Source organism: Trifolium pratense, linkage group LG7 (genome assembly GCF_020283565.1).
Source record: "Trifolium pratense cultivar HEN17-A07 linkage group LG7, ARS_RC_1.1, whole genome shotgun sequence".
In the NCBI taxonomy this organism is placed as follows: domain Eukaryota; kingdom Viridiplantae; phylum Streptophyta; class Magnoliopsida; order Fabales; family Fabaceae; genus Trifolium; species Trifolium pratense.
Window position 1 is genome coordinate 38,697,166 of NC_060065.1, and position 24,597 is coordinate 38,721,762.

Here is a 24,597-nt window from a genome sequence, read left to right on the forward strand (position 1 = left end):
TTAATCTCGTTTACTTGTGAAGCTATCAAACTCTTTCTTATATGAACTTCATCCCCGATAACAGGTGGCCCAACGGATCGTGGAGAAGCTCTGATATACCATCAGAGAATTGGTTATTAGGCCTAACTCGTCTCTACAAATTACCGACTTGGAAGGTGATGATTACTCTCACTTTATAAACACGCATTCAGGTCATCTCACACATAATGCCTTTAAACTACCAATTATTCTTAAAATAATCATAGAATTCATAGGTGAGTGAGAAACTATAGTAAATAATTCAATAGAAGTGAGCATACAATATATAGTATTGAACTTGTGTGTAAATACACCCAATTATTAAATTATTCCTACATATAACTTTTCCATGATCCTTTCCTATCATGAAAAGGTTAAAAAAACAAATTAAATTTTGTTAAAAATTCCAATATGTATGTTTAAATAGTTTTTTTACCTTAACTTCCTTAGCAAGTTTCCTAAAGGGACAAACACAACATTTTATTTACTTAAGAGACATTTAATAATTATTTTTATTTTTGCTGATGAACTTTATAAAGTGATTAAATGTTGTTCTATTTATTACATTAAAAGAGGGAAAAATATGGCTGCAATTCTCAAGTTTATATATGCAATGTTCCTATTTATTTCTTTATTCCTTTTTGCAACGAACATTGACGGTAAGCTATTTTTTTACCCTTCAAATTTCCTTCTATACTTCTTATTTGTACACAATGTTTTGTATACATTTAGTAATATTATTTTATTCTATTTTTTTATAGCTGCACTTGTTGAATGTCGTTCTGATAAAGAATGTCAAAATATGGTTGCTCCTCATTGTGTAATGAAGTGTATTAATAATCGGTGTAAATGTTTCATATGATACCATGAGTACAAATCTAAGAGACTACACAATTGCCTTGAATTGATGAATAAGTTATCAAGCTAGCAAAAGACCTATGCAATATCCCTTCTCTACTATATTCTATCGTGTTGTCATTTAAATATTATGGTGCTACCAAGTAAATGTATTTTATATTTATTTAATTTTTTCTATTTTTCATGAACCTTGCAATTAGTTTTTGTACTAAGACAATTGTAATAATAAACTAAGATAACAAATAATATTTATTAGTTTTTTTTTTTTTTTATCTCTAGATATATTTTCTCAGCCTCCTATTCAGGCTTATCACATTTTCTTTCCACCCCAACCAAATTTTAGAATATCTTTAATAGTTAAATTGAAAGTTAATTTTTATGGTCTCCAATTATATAATTTTGTTATATCATAATATTGTTATACATATGAATTATCTCACCCTTCAATTTATATTTCATTTAACGTTTAATTTTTCTAACAGACTTGGATGATTTGCTTGCTTATAAATAAATATATAGAAAATTAGAAAGTCTTTTTTCTTTTAACAATATATATATATATATATATATATATATATATATATATATATATATATATATATATATATATATATATATATATATATATATATATATATAAGCAAGAAGGCTCCTTAGCATAAGATGTGCCAAAATACAAAAACTATACAAGGCCCAAACAAAACATAGGACTAGACCATCAGCTATGGCAGTTCAAAGCTACTACTTGTCGCTTTCAACCACCTATAGGAAAACGTCTAGATCTTTTTCAACATGTGATGTAATTAGTTTGCGGAGCCGCTAAACAATCTACGATTTCGTTCATTCCACATAACCCACACACAAGGGAGCCATATGAGTTGCATGAAGGAACGTCATGCTCGAAAACTACCCGTTGAAGTAGTGAACTGAATGAAATGATCTGAAAGAGTCTGAACATTCATCAATGAGGAGTCAATCCAAGAGCTAACAAGAGACCAAAGATCACCGAAAGTGCTGCTGGAGACGAACAAATGCTGAGCCGATTCGATCGCTCCACATCCCGAAACACAATAATGAGCCGCCGGAGATAAAATGCCTTGAGAGACCAGGTTTGCTTTGGTGGGTTAACCTATCTCACAAGAGTCACCAAGGAAAAATGGAAATCTTCAAAGGAACTTGAGTATGCCAAATGAGACCTGCCACAACATTCAAAGTAACCGCATCTTGGGCCGTCAAGAGCTTATATGCGCACCACAAACATTGTTGCCTTTATCTAGATCAGGCCGCCACTGCCACCTATCCAAAAATTGTTCTTGCAAGAAAATATTAAGAAGTAAGGTCTGACACAGCCCCAACATCTCCTCCTCTCATGCCCTCAACTGTCGCTGCCACACCCACGCCTCCCCTCCAAAGGACATGCATTTTTAAATAATAAAAAAATAGTGACATTACTGCCAAGTCATCGTCACATCAACATTTTTAAATAAAAAATAGAAAAAAGGACATGATTGTGCATGTTTTAAAATATAAAGGACCTATATGTTACAAATAAAAGATAAAGGAGCAAAGTGTTATAAATAAATAAGATAAAAGACTTCTGGTGTAATTTTGCCTATTTTTTATTTGATTATATATTTACTTTATGATATTTTATGTTTTTAATGTGTGAAACTAAGGAATATCGAGTCATTATTTATATATTTTTATTTATATATTAATTAAAATATATATATTTAACGGTTCAATCTCAGTTGAACCCAGTCTGATCAATTGAACCATCATGGACCATATGAGGCAATGGTCCATGTTAGAATTAGTCATGTTTTCGCCCCATTGTTACATTCCTCATACATATAACTTTGCGAGGTCCAAAATTCTTTTTATCCATTTATTGTCATGAAAAGGTTAGACAAATTTAGTTAAAATTATGAAATATTATGATTCGACGGTTTTTTAAATGACCTCGTTACTAAGTATCTTAGAGGGACAAAGACAATACATTGATTTAATTAACATAATTTGATAATAATATTGATTTTAGTGTGTTTTACAACTTCATATGTGCGATTTTTTAAAATTATTTTAAGGAGTGCATGAGATTCACATATTATAAAAGTGATCAAATCTTGTTTTATGTGTAACATAAAAAGAGAGGAAAGTTTACTAAAAAAAATAAAAAGAGAGGAAAATATGGTTGCGATATACAAGTTGATTTATGCTATGTTTCTATTTCTTTCTCTAATACTTATTATAATGAATGTTGATGGTAAGTCATTTACTTCTTTGATTAATTTGTCGTTTGTACACAATATTTTGTCTAGTTTTAGAAACATTATTTTATTCTCTTTCTTGATTGCAGCATTTTCGGGATGTATTAGTGACTTCGATTGTGAAAGTGCTAAGTGTTGTGCAAATTGTGGTATGATATGTCTAAATAATCGGTGTCAATGTATAAAACAGCACTAGTTCTATAAGTACAAGATCAAAGAGAGTACACCAAGACCTTATATCGCATCCGCAATATTAATCCATTAGTTGTTATAAAATTATTATTGTGGAACCAAATAAATGTATTTTTTTTTTCTTCCTAATTTCATAAACCTTGTAGTTATCGTTTTTGTACTCTCTAATAAGATGATTGTAGTGAAATGAAATATGGTCATTAAAGATAGTCAATAATTACTTAATAACATGCAGTGAAATTAATTTAAAAACTTCACACAACAATTATCAAAAGTATGAATGGATAACAATTTCAAAGGAAATAAACATTGTCTTGAATTTATAACGCGCGTCTCATATCGATTTATCTAGAATATTGACAAGAGTGTACATAACTGAATCAGGAAACAATAAATTTTCAATACATATCGTCCGAATACATAATAGGATTACAAAATCTAAGAGATTAATAGTAAATTGAGCTAACAACTGAAAACATAAAAAAAAAAACTAAATTTTATACAAAATATAAGATAACATGACGTCAGCTCAACTAGCATAATCCATTTGATGCTATGAAGAGTTAAATAGGACAATAAATACATGTATCAGAATCAAACCATACAAGTTAAAAACCATAAGCATGAAATGTTCATCTAGAACAACAATGAAATTAAAAGAAAGAGAAAAATAGAAAACAAAATAAAATGGAATTTCTAGTCTATATGCAAGAACCTTTGCCAAATAAAACATTAGAAACAACTTGATCAATTTTGATTCCAAACAAATATAGAGGTGTGGTGGAAGCAGAAAACAATAACAATCATGTCTTCATATGCAGGGTAAAAGATTACGATGGTTTCTCTCCCAACCCCCCTCAATTCTTTTTTACCCCCCAAAAATCCAAGTTTGCCCCTTGCGGTTTGAAACATTTTTGCCAAAAAACTTCGGTTCGTATTCACCGAAGCTAAATATTAGACCATTTCGGTAACTGCAAACCGAACATTAGCGTTTTTGGTACACAAAAAACGAACGTCAGCTTGTTCGGTATCTGCGAACCGAAATGTCATAGATTTCAGTACGTTGGTCGCTGGAATTAGGCCATTTTCGGTAGAATTTTACCGAAATAATTGTTTCGGTACCTGCGAACCGAAATGTCCCAGATTTCGGTAAGTGGTTACCAAAATTTATCAGCATGTCAGCTTATTTCGGTTCGTATAAACCGCAGTACTCCCCAGGGGCAAAAACGGAAATTCAGGGGGTAGAAAAGAATTGAGGGGGTTGGGAGAGAAAACATCAAAGATTACACTCACTCTCGGGCTTTCTGAAACTGTTCATCGAGGCCCATAATGTATAGAATATCCAGAGAATCGATTAAAGTTTCTCCAAGACCTCCAAAGCTATTGACACACTCTTTGATTGTGGCTGGTAGCAACAGCAAAAAAAAAAAAAAAAACATTAATTGTGAAAAAATGTAAAATTGAAGAGCAAAGATTTTGATTATTCTGCGCAAAAACAAACCATGAAACCAATACATATCATGTACCATTAAAGAACATGCAATCAGTACTAGAACACATAACACATGTTTCCCCAAATAATAATGTCTCCATTAGATCATTATGCAATGAAACAAAACACAGGGATATTTGATGGCATCAGAACTTGTTCAAATAGTATCGTCCATTCACAGAATTGTTGTGTTTTGGCCTTAGAGCAAAAATATGAGTGAATTAAATCCCACATTATTATTTTATATCTATGAAAAGAAGCTAAACATATAGGACAGCAGAAACTTTGGGCATATCATAAGAAACCAACAATGAAAAATACCCATAAAACCATTATTCAATTAAAAATAAAAAGTAAAAGGCTGAATGTTCCTAATAGATCATTCACCATACCTGAAGTTCATCTTGGCCCCATGCATATTTCTCATAAGAATGGGATCATCCAAGACCTCTTTAGTAGACTTGTTAGTTTTTCCCTTCGTGTCAATCTTCGACCCTCCCATTCCTTTAATTTCCTTCAAACTCTCAAAAGGAGGTATCTGCGACCTCGTGATTTTAATCTCACCAGGAAGATTAGAAATAACAAACGGTTCGTTAACAGAAGAAACATTCTTGAAAGGTTCATAGAGTCTTATACACTCAGTAGCACATAATGAGAAAAAACAAGTACCTGAGAACACGACGAATGAAAAACACGCTTCCAGAACACGAAGAATGAAGAACATGGTTTGGGGTTTCAAAGAGAAGAAGACGATTTAGGGATTTAGGGTTTCAAAGAGAAGAATGAAGAATTTTATGTGTTTGCTGTGAAGAAGAATGAAAACGATTTAGGAATTTGGGATTTAGGGATTTCAAAGAGAATTAGGGATTTGGGATTTAATAATCATAGCAACTAACGATTTAGGGATTTAACGATTTAGGGATTTGGGATTTGTGGGAATGACGAAGAAGACGACTGCGCGAGCGTATACATTTTGGGAATGAATTGAAGGAACAAATGAACATTGCGCGTATACATTCTAAGTTAAGGGATTTAACTACCGTGGAAAACCAAATTAGTAGTGAAATCCAATTAAAATAAATTTCAACGTAATTACAACATTGCCACCGTGTCTACTTTTCACTACTGATTTAAGAAAACCAGTAGTGAAATCCCTTGTCTATAAACTTTTCACTACTGGTATTCAAATATCCGTAGTGGAATCCTTTGGTCAATTGTGTTTCACTACTGGTATTCACATATCAGTAGTGGAATCCCTTATCCAAAAGTCTTTTTTCTAGTAGTGAATAAAACTGAAAAGATATGGATTTACAGTTCATTAGCTATGTACCGGTTCAAAGTTTCTCTGCACCGGTGCATATATTCCGGAAATCATGCAAAGTTCAAAATGCTTTAATTTGAGAAGTTTACTAAGTTTCAATGCATTTTTGAAAACATTATAGACCAAAAATTGCCTTAACTAAAATAATTTATTTTAACACTAGGGAACCCTGTCTGGTCCATGGGTAAAGTAGATAGTGTTACATATCATACAATAAATTCAACTTACGCATACGAGTATTTTCACCCGATTATTACATTATTCCTACATATAACTTTCCCATGGCCCAACTAGAAAAAAAACTTTTCCGTGGTCCAACAGTTTTATTCCTTTCCTATCATGAAAGGTTAACAAAACAATTCAAAGTTCGTTAAAAATTTCAATTTTTTACGATTAAATAGTGTTTTAATTAACCTTTATTTCCTTGGTAAGTTATCTGAAGGGATAAACACAATATATTTAATTACTTAAGAGTCATTTGATAATTATTTTTATTTTATGAAGAGTTTTTACAACTCCTTAAGTGCTACAAAAAAATATTTCTTTATGAGATGGTGAGGTTTATAAATGAATCAAATCTTATTCTATTTGTTATATTAAAAGTACAGAAAATATGGTAGCAGTTCTCAAGTTTATATATGCTATGTTGCTATTTACTTCTTTATTCCTTTTTGCAACGAACATTGCCGGTAAGTCATATTTTTACCATGCAAATTTCCTTCCATATTCTGTGTTTTTACACAATGTTTTTTATATATAGATGAAGTATTATTAATTTCTTCAATTTTTTATATTGTAGAATATATTGATTGTGTAGATGAAACACAATGCCAAGAAAAATACAAATGCGCTCCTGATTTGTATCTGAAGTGTGTTGATACTTGGTGTCACTGTTTGAAAAACTAGGACAAAATGCCTTAAATTGATGAATAAGTGATCAAGCTAGCATAATATCTATGTAAAAATTGATGAATAAGTTATCAAGCTTGCTAGCATAATATCTATGTAATAATAAGTCCTAAATGTGATCATATATATATATGGTGTCATCTAATTATTATGGTGGTATCAAGTAAATGTATTTTATATTTATTTCTTTTTTCTATTTTTCATGGACTTTGCAATTATTATTTTTCTACTTTAAAGCTATTGTTATAATAAAATAAGGTAGCAAATAATATGGTTCAAACCGTCTTCTTCATTTTATCTCTGGAGGTATTTTCCTGGCCTCCAATTCAAGCTTATCATATTTTTCTTCCAACTCAACCTAGTATGTCACTAGTAAAAAAAATACTTTTTATATCTGGCTAAAAACCCATTTTACATCTGACCAAGGTCAGATGTAGACGCAAAAGATATAGTAAGTATACACGTTTTACATATGACACACATCATTTTATCAATTTTTTTTTAAAATTTTAATTAGACCTTTTACATATGGCCAAGCGTTCCACCATATATAGATGCAGTATTATTAATTTCTTCAATTTTTTATATTGTAGAATATATTGATTGTGTAGATGAAACACAATGCCAAGAAAAATACAAATGCGCTCCTGATTTGTATCTGAAGTGTGTTGATACTTGGTGTCACTGTTTGAAAAACTAGGACAAAATGCCTTAAATTGATGAATAAGTGATCAAGCTAGCATAATATCTATGTAATAATAAGTCCTAAATGTGATCATATATATGGTGTCTTCTAATTATTATGGTGGTATAAAGTAAATGTATTTTATATTTATTTCTTTTTTTCTAGTTTCATGGACATTGCAATTATTATTTTTCTACTTTAAAGCTATTGGTATAATAAAATAAGGTAGCAAATAATATGGTTCAAACCGTCTTCTTCATTTTATCTCTGGAGGTATTTTCCTGGCCTCCAATTCAAGCTTATCATATTTTTCTTCCAACTCAACCAAGTATGCCACTGGTAGAAAAAAAATACTTTTTATATCTGGCCAAAAACGCATTTTACATCTGGCCAAGGTCAGATGTAGACGCAAAAGATATAGTAAGTATACACGTTTTACATCTGACACAAACCATTTTATCAATTTTTTTTTAAAAAAATTTTAATTGGACCTTTTACATATGGCCAAGCTTTCCACCAGATGTAAATCGTCACTTTATTTATTTATTTTTCAAAATCCTGCAATTTTTTATAATATTTTAAATCCTTTAATTTTCATTATCAAAAAAAAAAATCCTTTAATTTTATTAAAAAAATCTAACCCACATGCCAGCAATATAACATAACTTGCATTAAGAATTTGACACTAAAAATTCAACAACATTCAACATCCATAACCAAATTCAACATTCAACATAGTAATAATGTCATTAAAATACAACCATTGAACATTCAAAATACAAATCAAAACATCATAATTAATACTAATTCATTGTAACTTCACACAAACCTAGCTAACTCCTAAACTTTCTCATCGGCATACCATAATCTACCTCAGGATTATATAGGTCAAGAAAACAAGTTGCCCAACGATTTCATAAATCATACAATCTTCCTCTGTTAATGTCGTGGGATCATTGAACACCTACACAATAGGTAAATAACTTAATTCAGCCACTTATTACAAGAAGTACATAGGAATTTACAAGAGTCGAAGAGCCCAAACAGCCAATCACAGTAGCAAAACAAACAAGCACACCAAAAAGTTGCAACGACATGCATGCATACATGCCAAACATATTTGGTATGAATTGGACGAGATGAAATTAGGAGGTGGAGTAAAAACCCCACATCTCCATTCTAGATCTTCACATGTTCTGTTTAATTAAGACAAGTGCTAGTCTAGTTGATTTGTCATAACTTTAAGCTTAGCTAATATTTTTTGCATTCCATTGTAGGTGTAGGAAAAAGTTGAGATGCTACATATGTGAATCAGTGGATATTGTGTAATGGCAATTGCATAGTCTTTATCTTCTTTAATGTAATTTTCTTTATAGATATACATTTTTTCGCGTGAGCTAATACTTAGGATCAGATATCTTGTGAGATGTTGAACTAGTGGTTATGCCCCTTATCTGGACATGCAGAACGGGATGGTTCCAACAGCAAGGTTATGTGGTAGAATGTGGTGACTATGAGCTTCAGGCACGAAGGGGAAAGGTACCTGCAAAAATGTTAACACTTCAATGCTCAAGTCAATATTTGAATGGGGGAAATGCTAAGAAAATTGGATGAATCTTGCGTACCAGAGGTGTTTGAGATATGTGTATTTATAGGCAAAACCTTGCATGATTATACTTGGAGAGTGGCAATTCCACTACGTTGGTGGGGCTAAGAATAGTATTGTTTTAGTACTATACTGGATTTCTATTGGCCGGAGCCATGCGCTCCTTAGAACGTGCACGTCCTTGTCTTGGTGGAGTTATCCAAAGCTTGGTAACATGTATTGAAGTTTTGCGCCTCATCTTTCTATTGGGCTCGGGTGTATTGGGCTTCAGCCCAGTCCAGGGTTTCCCCTCAAGTTCTTGCTATGAATATAGCAGGGATATTTATGTCTAGAATTACGAGTTCCATCAACAATACCCAGTATGGCACGTTGTTTGTTTCGATATGCAAGTCCTGAGAAATATAAAATGGATACGTAATACTATGTGCAAAATGTATCATAAGTGACTGAGCGTGGTTTTGGTGAAATACTTGTCTTTGTCTGTTGACAAAGCTTTAGTTGTGATGATGACATAGTTTGGCTTTAGGCGGAACTTGAAGTCCGTCAAGGATCGTTGGGAATGTTTTGTTCTCATAGTTATCCGTTATATTTAGGGACCCTTGGGTCCCCTTTAAATCTCCATGTAACAAGTGTCTTGTGACGTGGCACTTTTGACGGCAACAATGGGATATTTGAGTGAGCATTTAATGTGCTTGTCTCCCACTCGAGTGTAGGTTCTAATTAAGTGATGCCCCTAGACTACAGAAGTACTTGCGGTTTTCCAAGCTATTGTCTGGACTGTTGGATTTTATTTTGATTTCCTTTGATCTGAAGCGTTGATGTTCCTTCCAAATGGAATAAACAGGGTTTTTTCTAAGAGGAATTTTTCTCCCTCTGTTGCTTCTGTGTACAGAAGAACTTGTTTTCTCCTCTCTCTTTTTAAGATTTTCATTCAATCCAAATTGCTCCATCAGTTGATCTTTCACTTTCGAATGAATTCATTCTAACTCTCTTTGCGAACTAGTTTTTTCCCTGAAACTATGTGTAGTCTCCATCTGATATAATTGCTATATATGCATATGCAACAATTTAGCATATGTAAATTTGTATTCACACTAACATGTCAACACATTTATTTCATTAAATTATATACGTAAAAAGTAACATGTATTCACCAAATACTCATCACGAGAATACTTTAAAAGCACACATGCAAACAATTCACATTGCATAACCAATTAGCAATTACAATAGAATGTAGTTATGGAGAACCTGTTTAGAGTCGATCATTTCAAATACTACTTATATTCAAAATATTAATACACATCATATAATAGAATGTAACACACATTGATTATATTGATTTATTTTACGGACAACTTAAAGGTGAGTAGTCTAAAAAAGTCTAGCTAGTTGATTAAAAGTCTAGAGCACGAAAATAAACTCGTCTTGCATTGTGTCAATTCTATCTGAGAATCCAACCGGTAATCAAATTCCTATATCATGTAATTCTATCTGAGAAAATTTCTATCTTGAAAGTGGAGGAATTGGCAATATCCCCCGAGAACCCCTGCTCCTTTTGAGTGGGAAGTGCGACTTATTTAGTCTTGGAATTTATAGTCTTGTGTGATAATGATCATGAGTTTTGATGGAGAGTGAGCCTGCTCTTCGTCCCCATATCATGGCGATCTCATTTTTCTGTCTCTTTCTTTTGGTTTTTTTATAAATAATGTTAGTTGTTAGTATTACAATGTTATGTTAATTTTTCTTCTTTGGCAGGACTGGAACCCAAGACCTCCTAGTCCTTAACCTTTAGCAGTTGAGCTACCCATCCCACCATGTCTCTTTCTTTTGGTAGTTTGGTGTTTTGGGCAATGAGCGGCTCCTATTTAGTTAGAGGCTTTTTCATAAGTGTTTTATCTAAAATTTTTGTTTTTTCCTTTTTTATTTTGAGGTTTCTATATAATTTAGGGTTTTTGCTTTGATGGGTTTTGCTTTAATGTGGTTTTTTTAAGGAACATAGAGTGTTGTTGTTGATTAAGGCGAGGAGGATAAACAAATCTCCAAACCCTCTTATGTAGATATTGGATTTCAATTTTTTAAGGGGTTTTCTTTTTATTTTTAATTATATTTTATTATGTTTTTATTTTTTTAATAGGTGTTAATTAATAAATAATACTGGTGGAATTAAAATAAATGGAAAAAATAAAAATAGCCAACTCAGCATGCCGCATCATCATCTTTGTTCAGTGAGAGGCCTAGTTGTTAAAATGAGAGAGTCTTCATATTACAGGAAGTGATAACAAATTATTAATGATTTAGTGAAGAAAAAGAAATTGCTAGTGATATACTCCCTCTATTCAAAATATAAGGAAAAATTAGTCAAAGAAAATTGATGTATTTAGTCCAAATTTTTAACCAAATACATAAATTTTTTTGAACCAATTTTTCGGTATATTTTGGATGGGAGAGAGTACTTGTGCATGGAAGAACGTGCTTGCTTGACTGAACTGAACAACAATCTTACATTAATTTCAGAAAGAAATCACTGTCAGTTATATAAAATCTATATCCTAAATCAACATGGGTAGGATTGCTTTGAAATAGTAATAATAAAACAAAAAACAAAGGTAATACATTTGATGATGCATCTTCTTTCACCTTTAAATGTTACTAAGACTCATAACTTTATGCACATAAAGGTAGAAGCTTCCTCGATAACTGCACGCATGGAAGTGCGTTGTATTCTTCCTATTCCCTTTAGGCTTTATTAGCTTTTTTCTTCTTTCACTCTCTCTCTCTCTCAGTCTCTGAGTACTACATTAGTGGAGCAAGAGAGCTTTTTTTATCAACTTGTTAAAATTTTCTCTGCAACCAATAAAGGTTGTTGGCGCCACCCTTTTATTTTTTATCTCTTAGGAAAGAGAAGCTTCATGGTTATGTTTCTATTTTCATATAAGGAAATGGAGACAAGGTTAAGGTTTATGCATGTGTGTATGCTTGTTTATATATATTTACTTATTTTAAAGTTATGTTTTAACAAGCTGGAAGGCAAGGCTACCCATATAGGGTCTTCATAAATGTATTAATAAAATTAATGTACCTAAAGATTACTACATATTATCTAAAGAATAGGGCAGCAAAAGGATTGTCCTTTCTTTTTTACATCTCTTTCTCTTTTGGTTACATAAGATTTGCATGAATATAAAAGGGTTTCATCTCTCATCCTCCTTTTGCTTGATTACTTAATGAAATTTATGGGGTTAATCTTTTAGCAAATCAATGTATTTCCATGGCGATTAATCCCTCAAGATGAATGAGATCTATTTAAGAAGTTGAACTCTGCATCAGCATTTGCGACTTGAATATTATTGATGTGGCACCACAATTGTAGTGTGATTGTTGATCACATGTATGACCGCAACTTTATTGCATCAAGAACCTAATTAGATGATTTTGGACATGTTCGTTTAATAGTCTCTTAACTTATCAGCACCCCAAATTCCAAAGTACTTTAATTTAGATATCTAATGAAAAATCATACTTTTAATAGTCACTTAACTTTGTATTTAAGCACCTCTCAATCAGTATTTACACAGAAAGTTAAAACTCTATTATAGTGGTTAAACGGTGAAGTGTAGCACAATGGTGCAAGTTATAAGTATAGATTATGAAAATTAAAAATCATTCACGTCAGCGACCTCAATGACTGCAATGTAAAAACATTCTACATATATATTTGTTAGGACTCTCTAAAGTGGCATCGAGGTTTACCCTAACCCTGAGGAACTATCGAAATTCAACTCACATAAACTTTTAAATACAAAAAAGAGAAATTAATTTTGTACAACAATAAGAGTAGAATGATGAACCTAGCATATGCTTTCACTAGTCCAAACCCATTACATATTTTCTTTTATGCCAACATAAATTCAAGATTCAAATCTAAAACAAAGTATGAGATCATCACATGTTAGTCTACTAAGGTTGTATTCAATCTTTACTTTATTAAAACAAAGTTAATAAAGAAAAGAAATTTCCTATTAGAGAAAAATTGAAGGTAGAAACTAATTTTTCAAGTGAAATCTTGTATGATAAGATACAACCATGTTGTCTTGATCATGTTATTCTCAAAGAATATAGAGGAAAGATAGATACTCTCTGTCGGTTTCAACTTCATATCTCTTAGGAACTTGAAGAGAAAGCTAAGATCATGTGGCAGTGTACCTCTTCATTAGAAAATGACTTGGCATTTTTTTAAAGTTGATTATTCTTTCTTTTTAACTTTCTTCTATTCTCACTGCAATATCTTTCTATATTCTATTTTTTATATATGCCTTGAGTACTCTAAGATTTGTCTTTCTTTAACATAAATAAAATAAAATAAATATAAGAAACCTATTTTGGTTGTTTTTATATTTTCCCGAGAGATTTGTTTTCAATCATTGTGTAACTAACTTGTACTACCAACTAACTTCAAATGATTAATGTTTAACTTATGCATAAAAAGGCTAATTATAACTTGCATGTATATTCAACAAAGTAATCATCACCTCAAAAGTCTAAACAAACTCAAGTTAATTTTTTTTTTTTTTATCAATATCAATGAATATAATTAGATCAATTTACTTATTGGAGAATCTTGCCCTCAATTTTTTGATCAGTGTATCTTGAACTACTAGTTTAAGATTTTGTATATATACGAGATGGAATGCTATCATTAGTCCTCTTAATAATATATGTATTTTATTTTATTACCTTATTACGGTTAGGAAATTTCCATTGTAATTTTAAATTTTTGAATGGCGAAAATATATTAAAAACATAAAACAAAGGATCAAAGAGTATAAGGAGTACTCGAGACAGAATAAAGCACAAAATGAAAAGAACCTAAAAAAAACTACCGAAATAAGACAAGCAAGAAACCGCCACTGTCGGAGAAAGATAAAACTGAAGCAACCTTTACAAGACGAAGAAGACAACCAGACATGCGATAATTAACCACCAAACCACGCTTTAGACGGACCGATACATTCACCTCCACATACATATGGTGGCCCTAACAAATAATAGATCTCACTCTCACTCATAGGAAGTACAAGAATGATTAGAGATCTTACCAAAAGATTATTTTCATGAGGAGAATATATTGGACACACAATGTATAAATTATCTTCTTTCAACTAATTTCTATACACAAAATTGAACAATCGAACCACTAATAAATCTCTTACCACAATTTAAAAGACCCAAATCTCTTACTACTTCGATTATCTCATTACTCCTATTAATATTTTAATTTTGGAGAAAAATTTATGCAATGAAACTCAAATTTCATCTTTGTAGTAAAATATTTGTTACTCGATCATATTTCCATTTCTAATAGATTGTTTCATTTTAATACTATGAATGTTTCCAAAACCTCATAATATCAACTCATAATAGTAAATTTCTTTCTTGATGTGTTACCAAAAAAACAGTTGCTTTCATGATGACATAATATATATGTCACACTATGGATATTGATGTATTACAAAATATCTCACTTCTCAAAAAATAAAAATCGAAGTTAAAAAACTGCTTAATAGGGACGCAGAGAATGTTCCACACATAGTGTCAGAATAAAAAAATAGTAGAAATGGGCCCAGGAGAAAAGTACAAAGAAAAACCATCAAGGTGATAAAAAGAAGAAAAGTTTATATGCTTGCTTCGGGTTTTTCTCATCTATCATAACAACATGCAATGCAAACTATTCATCTAAATTTTTCAAAACCAAAAATTCAATATAAAATCAATAATTAATGATGCAATCTAAAACATACAAGTGAGAATACTCACATTAATTAAGCACATTAAATGTACTTTAAATATTATATTATAGTTAGAACAATTAAAATTTTGGATTGCCATGCAAAGGCATTATACCTCATAAGATCTCATGATTTCCAAGACCGAATTCAAAACCCTAGCATATCATACTTAAGAGAGTTGTTACACAACAAGGAACAATTACATAAACATAATTAATCATCAAATAATCTAAAAATTAACTAAGGATAATTAATACTTCTCATCCAAATGGTGAGCCTCTACCTTGTGCCATAGAACCGGTACTAATCATGGGACTCATTCTTTCAGCATGAAGTGGCCCTCTTCTTGGTGATGGCCTTTCAAGTTTATTCATTGCATCAAATTTCTTTTCATTTAAAATATCACCTTGAAGTAATTGCTTTGTATCATAAATATCTATAGTTTCAATATCACTTCCTCTATCCATTGATGGCGGTGCAATTTGAATTTGATCACCTTTGAAAGGATCATCTAAGCATGATGAAGGTGTTCCTAAATCTTGAAGCCTTAAATCATCACTCCACATTAAAGGACTTTTTCCATTTCCACTATAAGGGTTATTGTTAGGGTTTGGCCTCTTCTTGCCAAGACATAGATTATCATTGATTTGTAGAAATCCATGATGATCTAGGGTTTGTTTTTCAATGTTTTGTTGAAGGTCAAGTTGATCACCGCCACCGCCTCCGAAAAGATCAAGATCTTGAAAAGATGAGAAACTAAGTGGTGAGCCAAATTCTTTCAATAGTCCCATTTCAGGTATTCCATGAGGTCCAACGACAACACCTTTTAGGTTAGTTGCAGCCGACGCCATGTTTTCGCCGGCAAGGGTTTGATAAGCCTTCTCCAATATACTTTGCATGTATTTCCCTTGAGCTTCAATCCTTAGCTGAAGGTGTTTTTGCACCTGAAATATACACCTAAATCCATGTAAGAACTTGCCCATTGCAAAGACTAATATTGTAACAAATTGGATCCTCTACATCGAATGCACCGTACAGTCAACTGTAGAGGATCCATGTATAATTATATAATACCAATATTTATTTTCGGATTTTATATAAAGTTTTTGTGTTTACCTCAAGCTGCTCATGAAGTCTTCTTTGCACCTCAATTTGCATCCTAATTAGATCAATCATGTGTTAGTTAATTATTCATACAATCCCACACATATATACATTCCAAAAAACCAAATATTTCCCATAATCCCAAAAAAGAATCAAAAGAAGAACTTATGCAAGAAGAACTTTGAAAATTATCTTCAATTTTTTTCTACACAAACATGTTGGATCAAATTAAAACAAGACATGTATGATGGAAGAATTAAGGGAATTAAGCATGCATACTCATTCATGTTGCGGCCAATCATGGCTGAAGAGGAAGCAGTATTTCGTTGCAGTTCTAAAGCTGTAGCTGCCAGTGCAAAAAGATTTTGTCAATATAAAAAGAACTGTACATCTTGTGTAAAACATCATAAAGTTCATAGACAAAAAAATTGAGAAACCCTAAAAAGAAAAGAAGTTTGTCACCTCTCATACCATCCTTAATTGAGTGATCATTGAATTCCTTGTGGGGTTGCTTTCCAAGCCTAAATTTCTATGTAATAGAAATAACAAAAAGAAAGGAAAAAAAAGAAACATCAATTAAGAGAGAGACACCAAACCAACATAAAAAGTTAACCATATCAAACCGATTTAGATCATCTCCTAAATAGATCGGTGTAGCAAAATTATTTTTAACTAATATAGCATACTACTGCATGCGGTAGCAATTTTTTTGTAAAGAATAAATTTTGCTACACCGGAGGAGATGATTTGAGTCGGGATAAAAGTGATGTAAAGATGGCATACCAAACCAACATGAAAAATTAACCATATCAAACCGATTCAGATCATCTCCTACAACAGATCGGTGCAACAAAATTATTTTTAACTAAGATAGCATACCACTACATGTGATAGCAATTTTTTATAAAGAATAATATTTGTTGCATCAGAGGAGATGATCTGAATCAAGATAAAGGTTTTGTCGAGAAAAAAGCTTGAACTGAAATATGATTTTTTTTTTTTTTGGTATTCAAAGTTTCAAACCTGTAGATGGCTCTTGAGATGGTAAAGGGTGAGACCCTTGACACCCATAACCCTCATGATAGTTTTAGGAGTGGCCTCTAAAAAATTCAAGAAATCCAAATATAAGTCATCATCATAAACAAAAAGGGTTATATTATATGTGAGAGATGATGAGAAAGGAAAAGGGTGAATGAATAGTACTATCAGGTCCTCCAAGTTGAGTAACAGCATCAACAAAACGTTCATGGAGTTCAACAGTCCATCGAAGACGAGGTTTCGGGTCGGTGGTAAGAACAAGTCCTGAGTCACCTTGAACACACATGGGTCTATCATGTGAATTCATAGTTGAAGGCTTCTTTGGAGGGAACATTCTTTCCATCTCTGTGAAGAGAATACTACAGAGATTCAAGAACAAATGCGGATGCAAAATAGGGAAGAATAGGGTGCGTTTTTGAAGAAGAGAATGAGAAGTGAATGGTTTTTGTTAAACTTCTCAAGTATAAAGCATATATGAGAAAGAACTAGCTAGTAGCCTTACTTAAAAAGAATGTATTTAATATTATGAATTTTGTTTTAATTATTTATAAAAAATGAAATAAAGTTTATTATTCTAACATACTTATTATTACCTTTGTCAAAAGACACCTCACTCCTCTATTCTCTCTCTCTTTTTCTCTCTCACTCTAAGATTGCCACCTTATTGATTACTATATCATGCATGTGTCCACAAAAGTGTATAGTCTCATGGTAAAAGATGAAATAACAAAGAAGTATTATGTAGAAGATTTGGAGTTTAATTTTAATGCTAATCGATCTATAGATTATTCTTCCCTTTGACTATTTATATTTGGTAAATTTTTAGTCAAATTATATATTTTTGTGTATTGATATCTCTAGGAAAAATTTATTTAAAATATAAAATGACGTTTAATTTTATCTAAAGGGTACTAGTATTATCAATCTAAATAGAATACTTGAATATTCACTATATATGGAGTTAATGAAATAAATTTAACCGTTAAATTAGTAATTTTTTGTACAAGAAATTGATGAACTCCCATTAAGATGAATTATTCTAGAAAACTTAAGTTCGATTTCTAGTAAAAATAAATTAAAAATTATAAAACATTTGATTAATATTCTTCAGATCTTCAATGGCGATCCTTAGAATAAGGTTAAAAAACTCGTCATGTCAGCAATGAAATTTTCCTTAGATGACATGTCAACAATGAAATTGTGCTTAAAAGATATGTTTTTCACAACAAATATTAAAAACAACACAAGTAAAATTATCAAATATAGATAGATATGAAATGAATTTGTGGATTTATTGTAGAAAAATAGTTATATTATTACCAAAAAACTTAATTTTTTACCTTTTCCATTAAAAAATCATATTAAATCTTGAATGCGTATATATATATTGGGCACCATGAAGGAGGCCCTCAAGTAATGATTATGATGGAGAATATGTAGAGACTTTGGTTTTCATGATTACACTATCTATAAAATATAGAGCATTGTTTGGTTAAAGCATTATTATGGACATAATCTCTTCTTTGGCTGTTTATGTATGCATGGGGAATTTCGTTGTACGACATCCTTTTTAACATAATTATTAGTACGAAGATATAAGTAGTCTCTCAGCTCCCATGGTAATAATGGAAAGTGTTGCCTTTATGTCATTACCATGTAAAAGTTTTCAATCATATATGCTCATATTTGAGAGATTGTTTATTTTCATTTATCATTGATTTAATTTTTACATGAGTATATTTTTTTTGGGTACATGAGTATATTGAAGCACCCACAATAGAGAACTTCATTGTTTAATACTCCCTTCGTCCCAAATTATAAGAAAAAATAAAAAAAATCACACTTATTAAAAAAAAGTAAAATATGATAATTTGAAGTATGTTTTTTTGGGTTTTTCTTGGAATAAGTTGTATAGGAAGATGTAAAAATAACTTTTATTGATTGTTGTTTATTGAGAAAATGAGAGAGAAGAAATTAAATGCAATTTGCATTTAATTTTATGAAAATAAGAAAAAAACATTCTTGAAAATAATTTTTTCTCTTATAATTTGAGAGCAAAAAATGAGTTTTTTTCCCTTATAATTTGGGACGGAGGGAGTAGTATTTAAGTGGATTAAATGTGTACACATAATTTATTTTAGAAAATTTAATAATAGTAATAAATTAATCATTATATCTCTCCAACCTAACACACCTCTAAAACATTTAGTAAATATTTTCCCCTAATTAGTTTATATCATATATCAATGACTATTCTTCCTTCGTCCTCCTTATATTTTATTTTATTTGTATTATTTATGGTTTAACTTCATCTCTTATGTATACCAAAGTTAAATGTTTTAATAAAAAAATATTTTTACAATTGTGTTGTTCAACCCCCCCCCCCCCCCCCCCCCACCCCCCCCCCCCCCCCCCCTTTCTTGTTTTTTATCACAAAATCATTGTTATTTTGAACCTTCAAGTTGCACTCTGCAATACCTAGTCTTTACCTCATGGAGAGTTAGTTGTACCCACAAATGATATAAATACTACTGTTGCATTAGTTTTACTTACGTCATTAGCCCATTTCTATGCGGGTATTACAAAAAAAGAATTTTCAAATGGTTTCGATAATATTAGTAAGTGGTATTTAAACTGTTCTTTCAGAACACCACCAACACCGAGTTCCCGACCTTGAACCTAGAAAACAAGTTTACCTATTGTTCTTTGAGATGCTTAATTACATGACAATCTTGCTTTTTTTTTGTTGCCGTTTTGATTAAAAAATTATGTTTTCGTTGGGTTAAGGTCTAATCCCCACCCCTTATCTTGTACATATATTATTATTTTTTTTTCTACATATCTTGTCAACATAGTTGGGATATCCAGATGCTCCTAACTTATCTAAAACAATGTATTAATAATGATATGTTATAAAAGAAATCATTTAGAATATGTTATGTGAATTTTTTATAAAAGTAGGGACAAAAATTGAAAACAATATTTTAGAGAGACCAAAGTTTGAAGTAAATTTGTAGATAAAATAAAAATAACAGTTGGTATATTTTAAGTGACTAGAAAGATATTTAACCCTTTAATTAACTTTTATTAACAATTTTAATTATTTAATTTGTTGCTTAAAATACGGTATCCATTTCATCAAATATCGTTTGATATAATACAAGAAACAACTGTCTAAAAAAAAATAAAATAAAAGAAACAACTATAAAATCAATTTTTTGTGAAAAAAAAGAATAAAATCAATTTATCTATAATCAAATTCTACACTTGCATATTTAATGGTACATCCTTATCCTAATTCACACAAATGTTTCAATAAAAAGAAAAATGTACAAAAATATGACAAGATTCTAAAATGGAAGTGATCATGAGCATACATTTTGTATGTATGTTCTTTTGCACAAGCGTGCATGGTCTTTTGGATGTAGAATATAACTTTTAACCTCGGCACTTCCACAGAATAAAGCAATCAAACTTCAAGTTTCCAATTTAAGAATTACCTATACATGAGAGACGACTCTTCCAAATTAAATGTATAACATTTGAGAAACAATTATGCATTATATTTAGAATTTAATTTATATATATCGTCGGTGTTAAATTATTTTGCACATGCATCCAATAATATACCGACACATCATATATGGTAATTAAAAACATATGATGTGTCACATTCATTAAATGATATGGCAACGCGTCATCATTGAATGTATGGTAAAAAAAAATTATACCGACAGTGCACAACGATTAAACTCTTATATTTATATGATCAATTATAACCTTGTATTTTCCATAAAATTCCTAAATTCGTTGGACTTAGGCCCTCATTATTATCAAGATTCCAAAAGACATGTATTACTATTGAGGCTATCCCTTATTGACATCTCTGCCGTTCATTTAAGATCGGACAGATTATATTTCAAACATTGTTTCATACGATAAAATAATTTCAAAACCGTTGATTTAAGATAGGACGGTCTACATCTATCCCCCATTTTGTTCATGTACGTCTTTCTTACATCAACACAAATTTTGAAATTTCTTTTTATCATAAGCTTTATAATAAACGTTACACCAAATTGAGTTTAAATTTGATCATGTATATGGGTCACTCGTGATAAGATGAGATTGTATATGTTTTTATTTCAAAATAAAGAGAATGAAGTCAAAATTATAATAACCAAATTTGTTTTGATACCATGCACGATGAGAAAGCACAAAACAACAACGTAATATGGAACCCAACTTTAGGGTATGTGGTTGGTAATATTTGAGGATGTAAACGTCATGTATAAGGATATTTCTATGTGGAACTTTTGAATTGAGAAGTGGGGGACCTGTTAATTCTATAAAGCATTTAGAGCTCATACCCTTATCACTTTCGTGAAACTGAAGATTGTCCTTTCATACACGTATGTATGTATGTATGTATATATATTTAGGTTTATTATATGGGGTACCTTAGTGTTGCATCCTTTATCCCCAACAAATTAAAGATAAATAAACTCAAGTTATTAAAGATAAATAAACTCAAGTAATTTTAACCTCAAATAAAAAAAAATTAATTAACAAGAAATTTTAGATAAAAGATGAAACACTACAAAAAATAATGCAGCTTGTTAGAGGTGATTTAGATCGAAAATTATTCAGTAACATTTTTTGAGTTTTGGTGTTTTAGTCAAAACTAAGAAGGGTATGAAAGTGAGACACTTGATTTGGTTGGCCACAACTTTGTGTATATGGTGCATGAGGAATAATATGTTGTTTAGAGGAGAGATGACGAATTATCCGGCTCTAGTTGATTCCATTAAATTTATTTCTTGGCTCTCTGGTTTAGTGGTAGAGCAGATTGTAAAGTAGATTATTCGTTTTATGATTGGTGTACTAATTCTCTTTATTGTCTTCAAAGCATTTGAGAATTTCTCTATCATTTTATATTGTAAGGGTTTGAGTACCCTTATACTCATTATAAATATAATCTTTGTTTCTAAAAAAAAAAAAAAAAACTAGTTTAAAAAAAAAAAAGTAGCCCGTAAACCAATCATGATATGAGTTTGTTACCATAATGCGTAAATTAAAGTTTCATATTGAATACAAAAATTAAGTATGAGCAGTGTGAGATCTATAAAAGTAGATCAATAAGGATGACTTGAGCAAAATACAAGTGACATGATTCATTTATTGAATATCCTCATGACTTTGAAATAAAAACTTCAACTATCACAAATCTATGTTTCAAAATTAGAGTTAGAGGAAGTTAAAAATTGGACTAAATTTGAGTAATACCATGAAATAAAAACTTGACAATTAATTCATGATAGTCTATCATAGAAAACAAAATAATAAACTAAATTTGAGTAATACCGTGAAAAAAAATTAGAGAATAATAATCTACATGGTCGATAGTCATAAAAAAACTATGGTCTTATATAAAAACAAAAAATTATTTATTTTTTTGTGGTACTAAAACTTAATTGTTTTTTAATTAGTTAATTTTAAATATATTTGCACTTTATCAAGTTTTTGGGCCTTTTATTTTCAAAAAAAACAAAGGAAAGGTAATTGCATTCTTTTCATTCAAATTAAAATGGAGAATAAATGCTTTCTTCTTTGACAATAAAAGGAAGATTCCTGCCTAATTGTAATACAAAATAGTTTATAATTCTCAACTTTCATTTTATTCAAAAGAATCAAAACCGTCAAATTTAGCAAAATTGAGTCCCACCAATTATTAAACTTTGACCATATATACAAATTAACCAGCCATCAAAATAAAATACATGATTTCCAAATGGTAGCTAGTAAATTTAATAAGTCATGAAAATCTTAATATTCCTCTATCTTGCATACTTATTTTATTTTTAATTTGTATATTCATGTGCACTCCTATTAGAAATAATTATAAATTCATATTATATAATAGCGCCGTAGTAATTTAGTGGCACACATAACTACCCAACTTGTAATGAACATGTTATTCCTTTCTCACATAAAATGTATAATTATACTTAAACCAACAAATTTAATTGGACTCTACTAGGTGAGTATCTAATATAATATGGTTGATGTGTGCTTATGTGATTTAACCAAACAAAGCAACTAGACTTCACTTTTCCCATGTTGTGTTTAAAAGTTAGAACTCTATGAAAAAAAAGTGAGTTGGGTTAGTGTTCTAAGGCCCTGTTTGCTTGAGTTTCAAGCATCTTTATGGGCTAGAAATGAATATATTCCATTGTATGAATATATTCCTCTACAATGTGAAGTTATGGGCCCCATCTTTATGTTTAATTCCATCTTTTACAAAGTCTACATATCTCTCACACCCCTCAATTTAAATTGGCATCTTTCTTTAGCGCCATGAAGCTTGGATTATAATTGGGGTTGAGTGTGTGATTAAAATGGATGATATTAGACAAATGAATATTAATCTCACTTATTGAAAGACATAATACATCAACTTCAAGCAGCTTGAAAGAAAGGAAAACAATCACTTAGGTACGGTTCATTTACTTTAGAATGGCTAGACTCATAGACCATAATTAGTGTGGAGAATATAAAATAATCCTACAATTAATCATTTTGTTCATCAAGAAATAATATATTTGTAACTCGTAAGTGTAGTTGAAACTAGAACACAATTTCGGAAGAGCCACAATCACAATTATTGGAATCTTCGAGATATGAGACTGATTCTTTCTTTGCCTAAGCACATGCTTTGGGATTTCAGTTCTCGGCGGAAAAAACCTCAATCGAGCGTAATTGTCAAAGTCGTGGTAAAGTGAACTTAGCCTCTCAATTTATGACCGTATAATTCTAGGTATCACTCATCGCGGATCTTACTGGTTGGCCGGCCCTACACAGTATCCTTTTTTTTTTGACAAAAAAAAAAATATTAAGTTTCCAAAAGTTCATTAATATTGATCATGTTTGGCGGGTTAACCCTTTTTTTTTTCTAAAACCATGACGGATTTTATGAATATATTCCATTGTATGAATTGTAACATTAAATTATGGCATTATTGATATTTTATGGTCTTAAAAATAATAGCATGTCATACAAAAAAATCATTTCGAACAAGAAATGCAGGCTTTTATAAAAATAAAATAAAATAAAAAAAAGTCGGACTAAAATTGAAAGGTTGTATATTTAAAGAGGTAAAATTTCGATGAAGATTTTTAGATAGAATTTAATTTATATGCGCCGTCAGTCTAAAGTTATTTTGCACATGCGTCCAATAATATATTGACACATCATGTATGGTAATTAAAAACACATGATGTGTCATATTCATTAAATGATGTGGCAACGCGTCAT

General features: G+C 30.8%; 1 protein-coding gene and 3 long non-coding RNA genes across 6 annotated transcripts; 2 read left to right on the forward strand and 2 right to left on the reverse strand.

Annotated features, from left to right (window-relative positions):
* The first annotated feature begins 2,626 nt into the window (after window positions 1-2,626).
* Window positions 2,627-3,603, forward strand: LOC123893883. The gene is made up of 2 exons (XR_006803570.1): window positions 2,627-3,142; window positions 3,236-3,603. It is a non-coding gene; the product is annotated as an uncharacterized LOC123893883 (long non-coding RNA).
* Window positions 3,604-3,654: 51 nt separating this feature from the next.
* LOC123893884 lies at window positions 3,655-6,401 on the reverse strand. Of its 2 annotated transcripts, none has more exons than XR_006803572.1 (3): window positions 5,223-6,401; window positions 4,632-4,743; window positions 3,655-3,713 (listed from the first exon to the last, which is right to left on the reverse strand). It is a non-coding gene; the product is annotated as an uncharacterized LOC123893884 (long non-coding RNA). The 2 variants fall into 2 exon arrangements; XR_006803571.1 differs by lacking the exon at window positions 3,655-3,713 and adding an exon at window positions 3,854-3,891.
* A 261-nt stretch (window positions 6,402-6,662) lies between these two features.
* Window positions 6,663-7,256, forward strand: LOC123893885. The gene is made up of 2 exons (XR_006803573.1): window positions 6,663-6,840; window positions 6,951-7,256. It is a non-coding gene; the product is annotated as an uncharacterized LOC123893885 (long non-coding RNA).
* A 7,886-nt stretch (window positions 7,257-15,142) lies between these two features.
* Window positions 15,143-17,926, reverse strand: LOC123893886 (myb family transcription factor IPN2). 2 transcript variants are annotated; one of them, XM_045943710.1, is made up of 6 exons: window positions 17,448-17,926; window positions 17,268-17,344; window positions 16,707-16,773; window positions 16,524-16,590; window positions 16,257-16,299; window positions 15,143-16,084 (listed from the first exon to the last, which is right to left on the reverse strand). In XM_045943710.1, the coding sequence occupies exons 1-6, from the start codon at window positions 17,623-17,625 to the stop codon at window positions 15,401-15,403; spliced, it is 1,116 nt and encodes a 371-aa protein (XP_045799666.1). In that variant the 5' UTR covers window positions 17,626-17,926; the 3' UTR covers window positions 15,143-15,400. The 2 variants fall into 2 exon arrangements, with proteins under 2 accessions (XP_045799666.1, XP_045799667.1); XM_045943711.1 differs by having other exon boundaries at window positions 16,716-16,773; window positions 17,448-17,768.
* Between the last annotated feature and the right edge of the window lie 6,671 nt (window positions 17,927-24,597).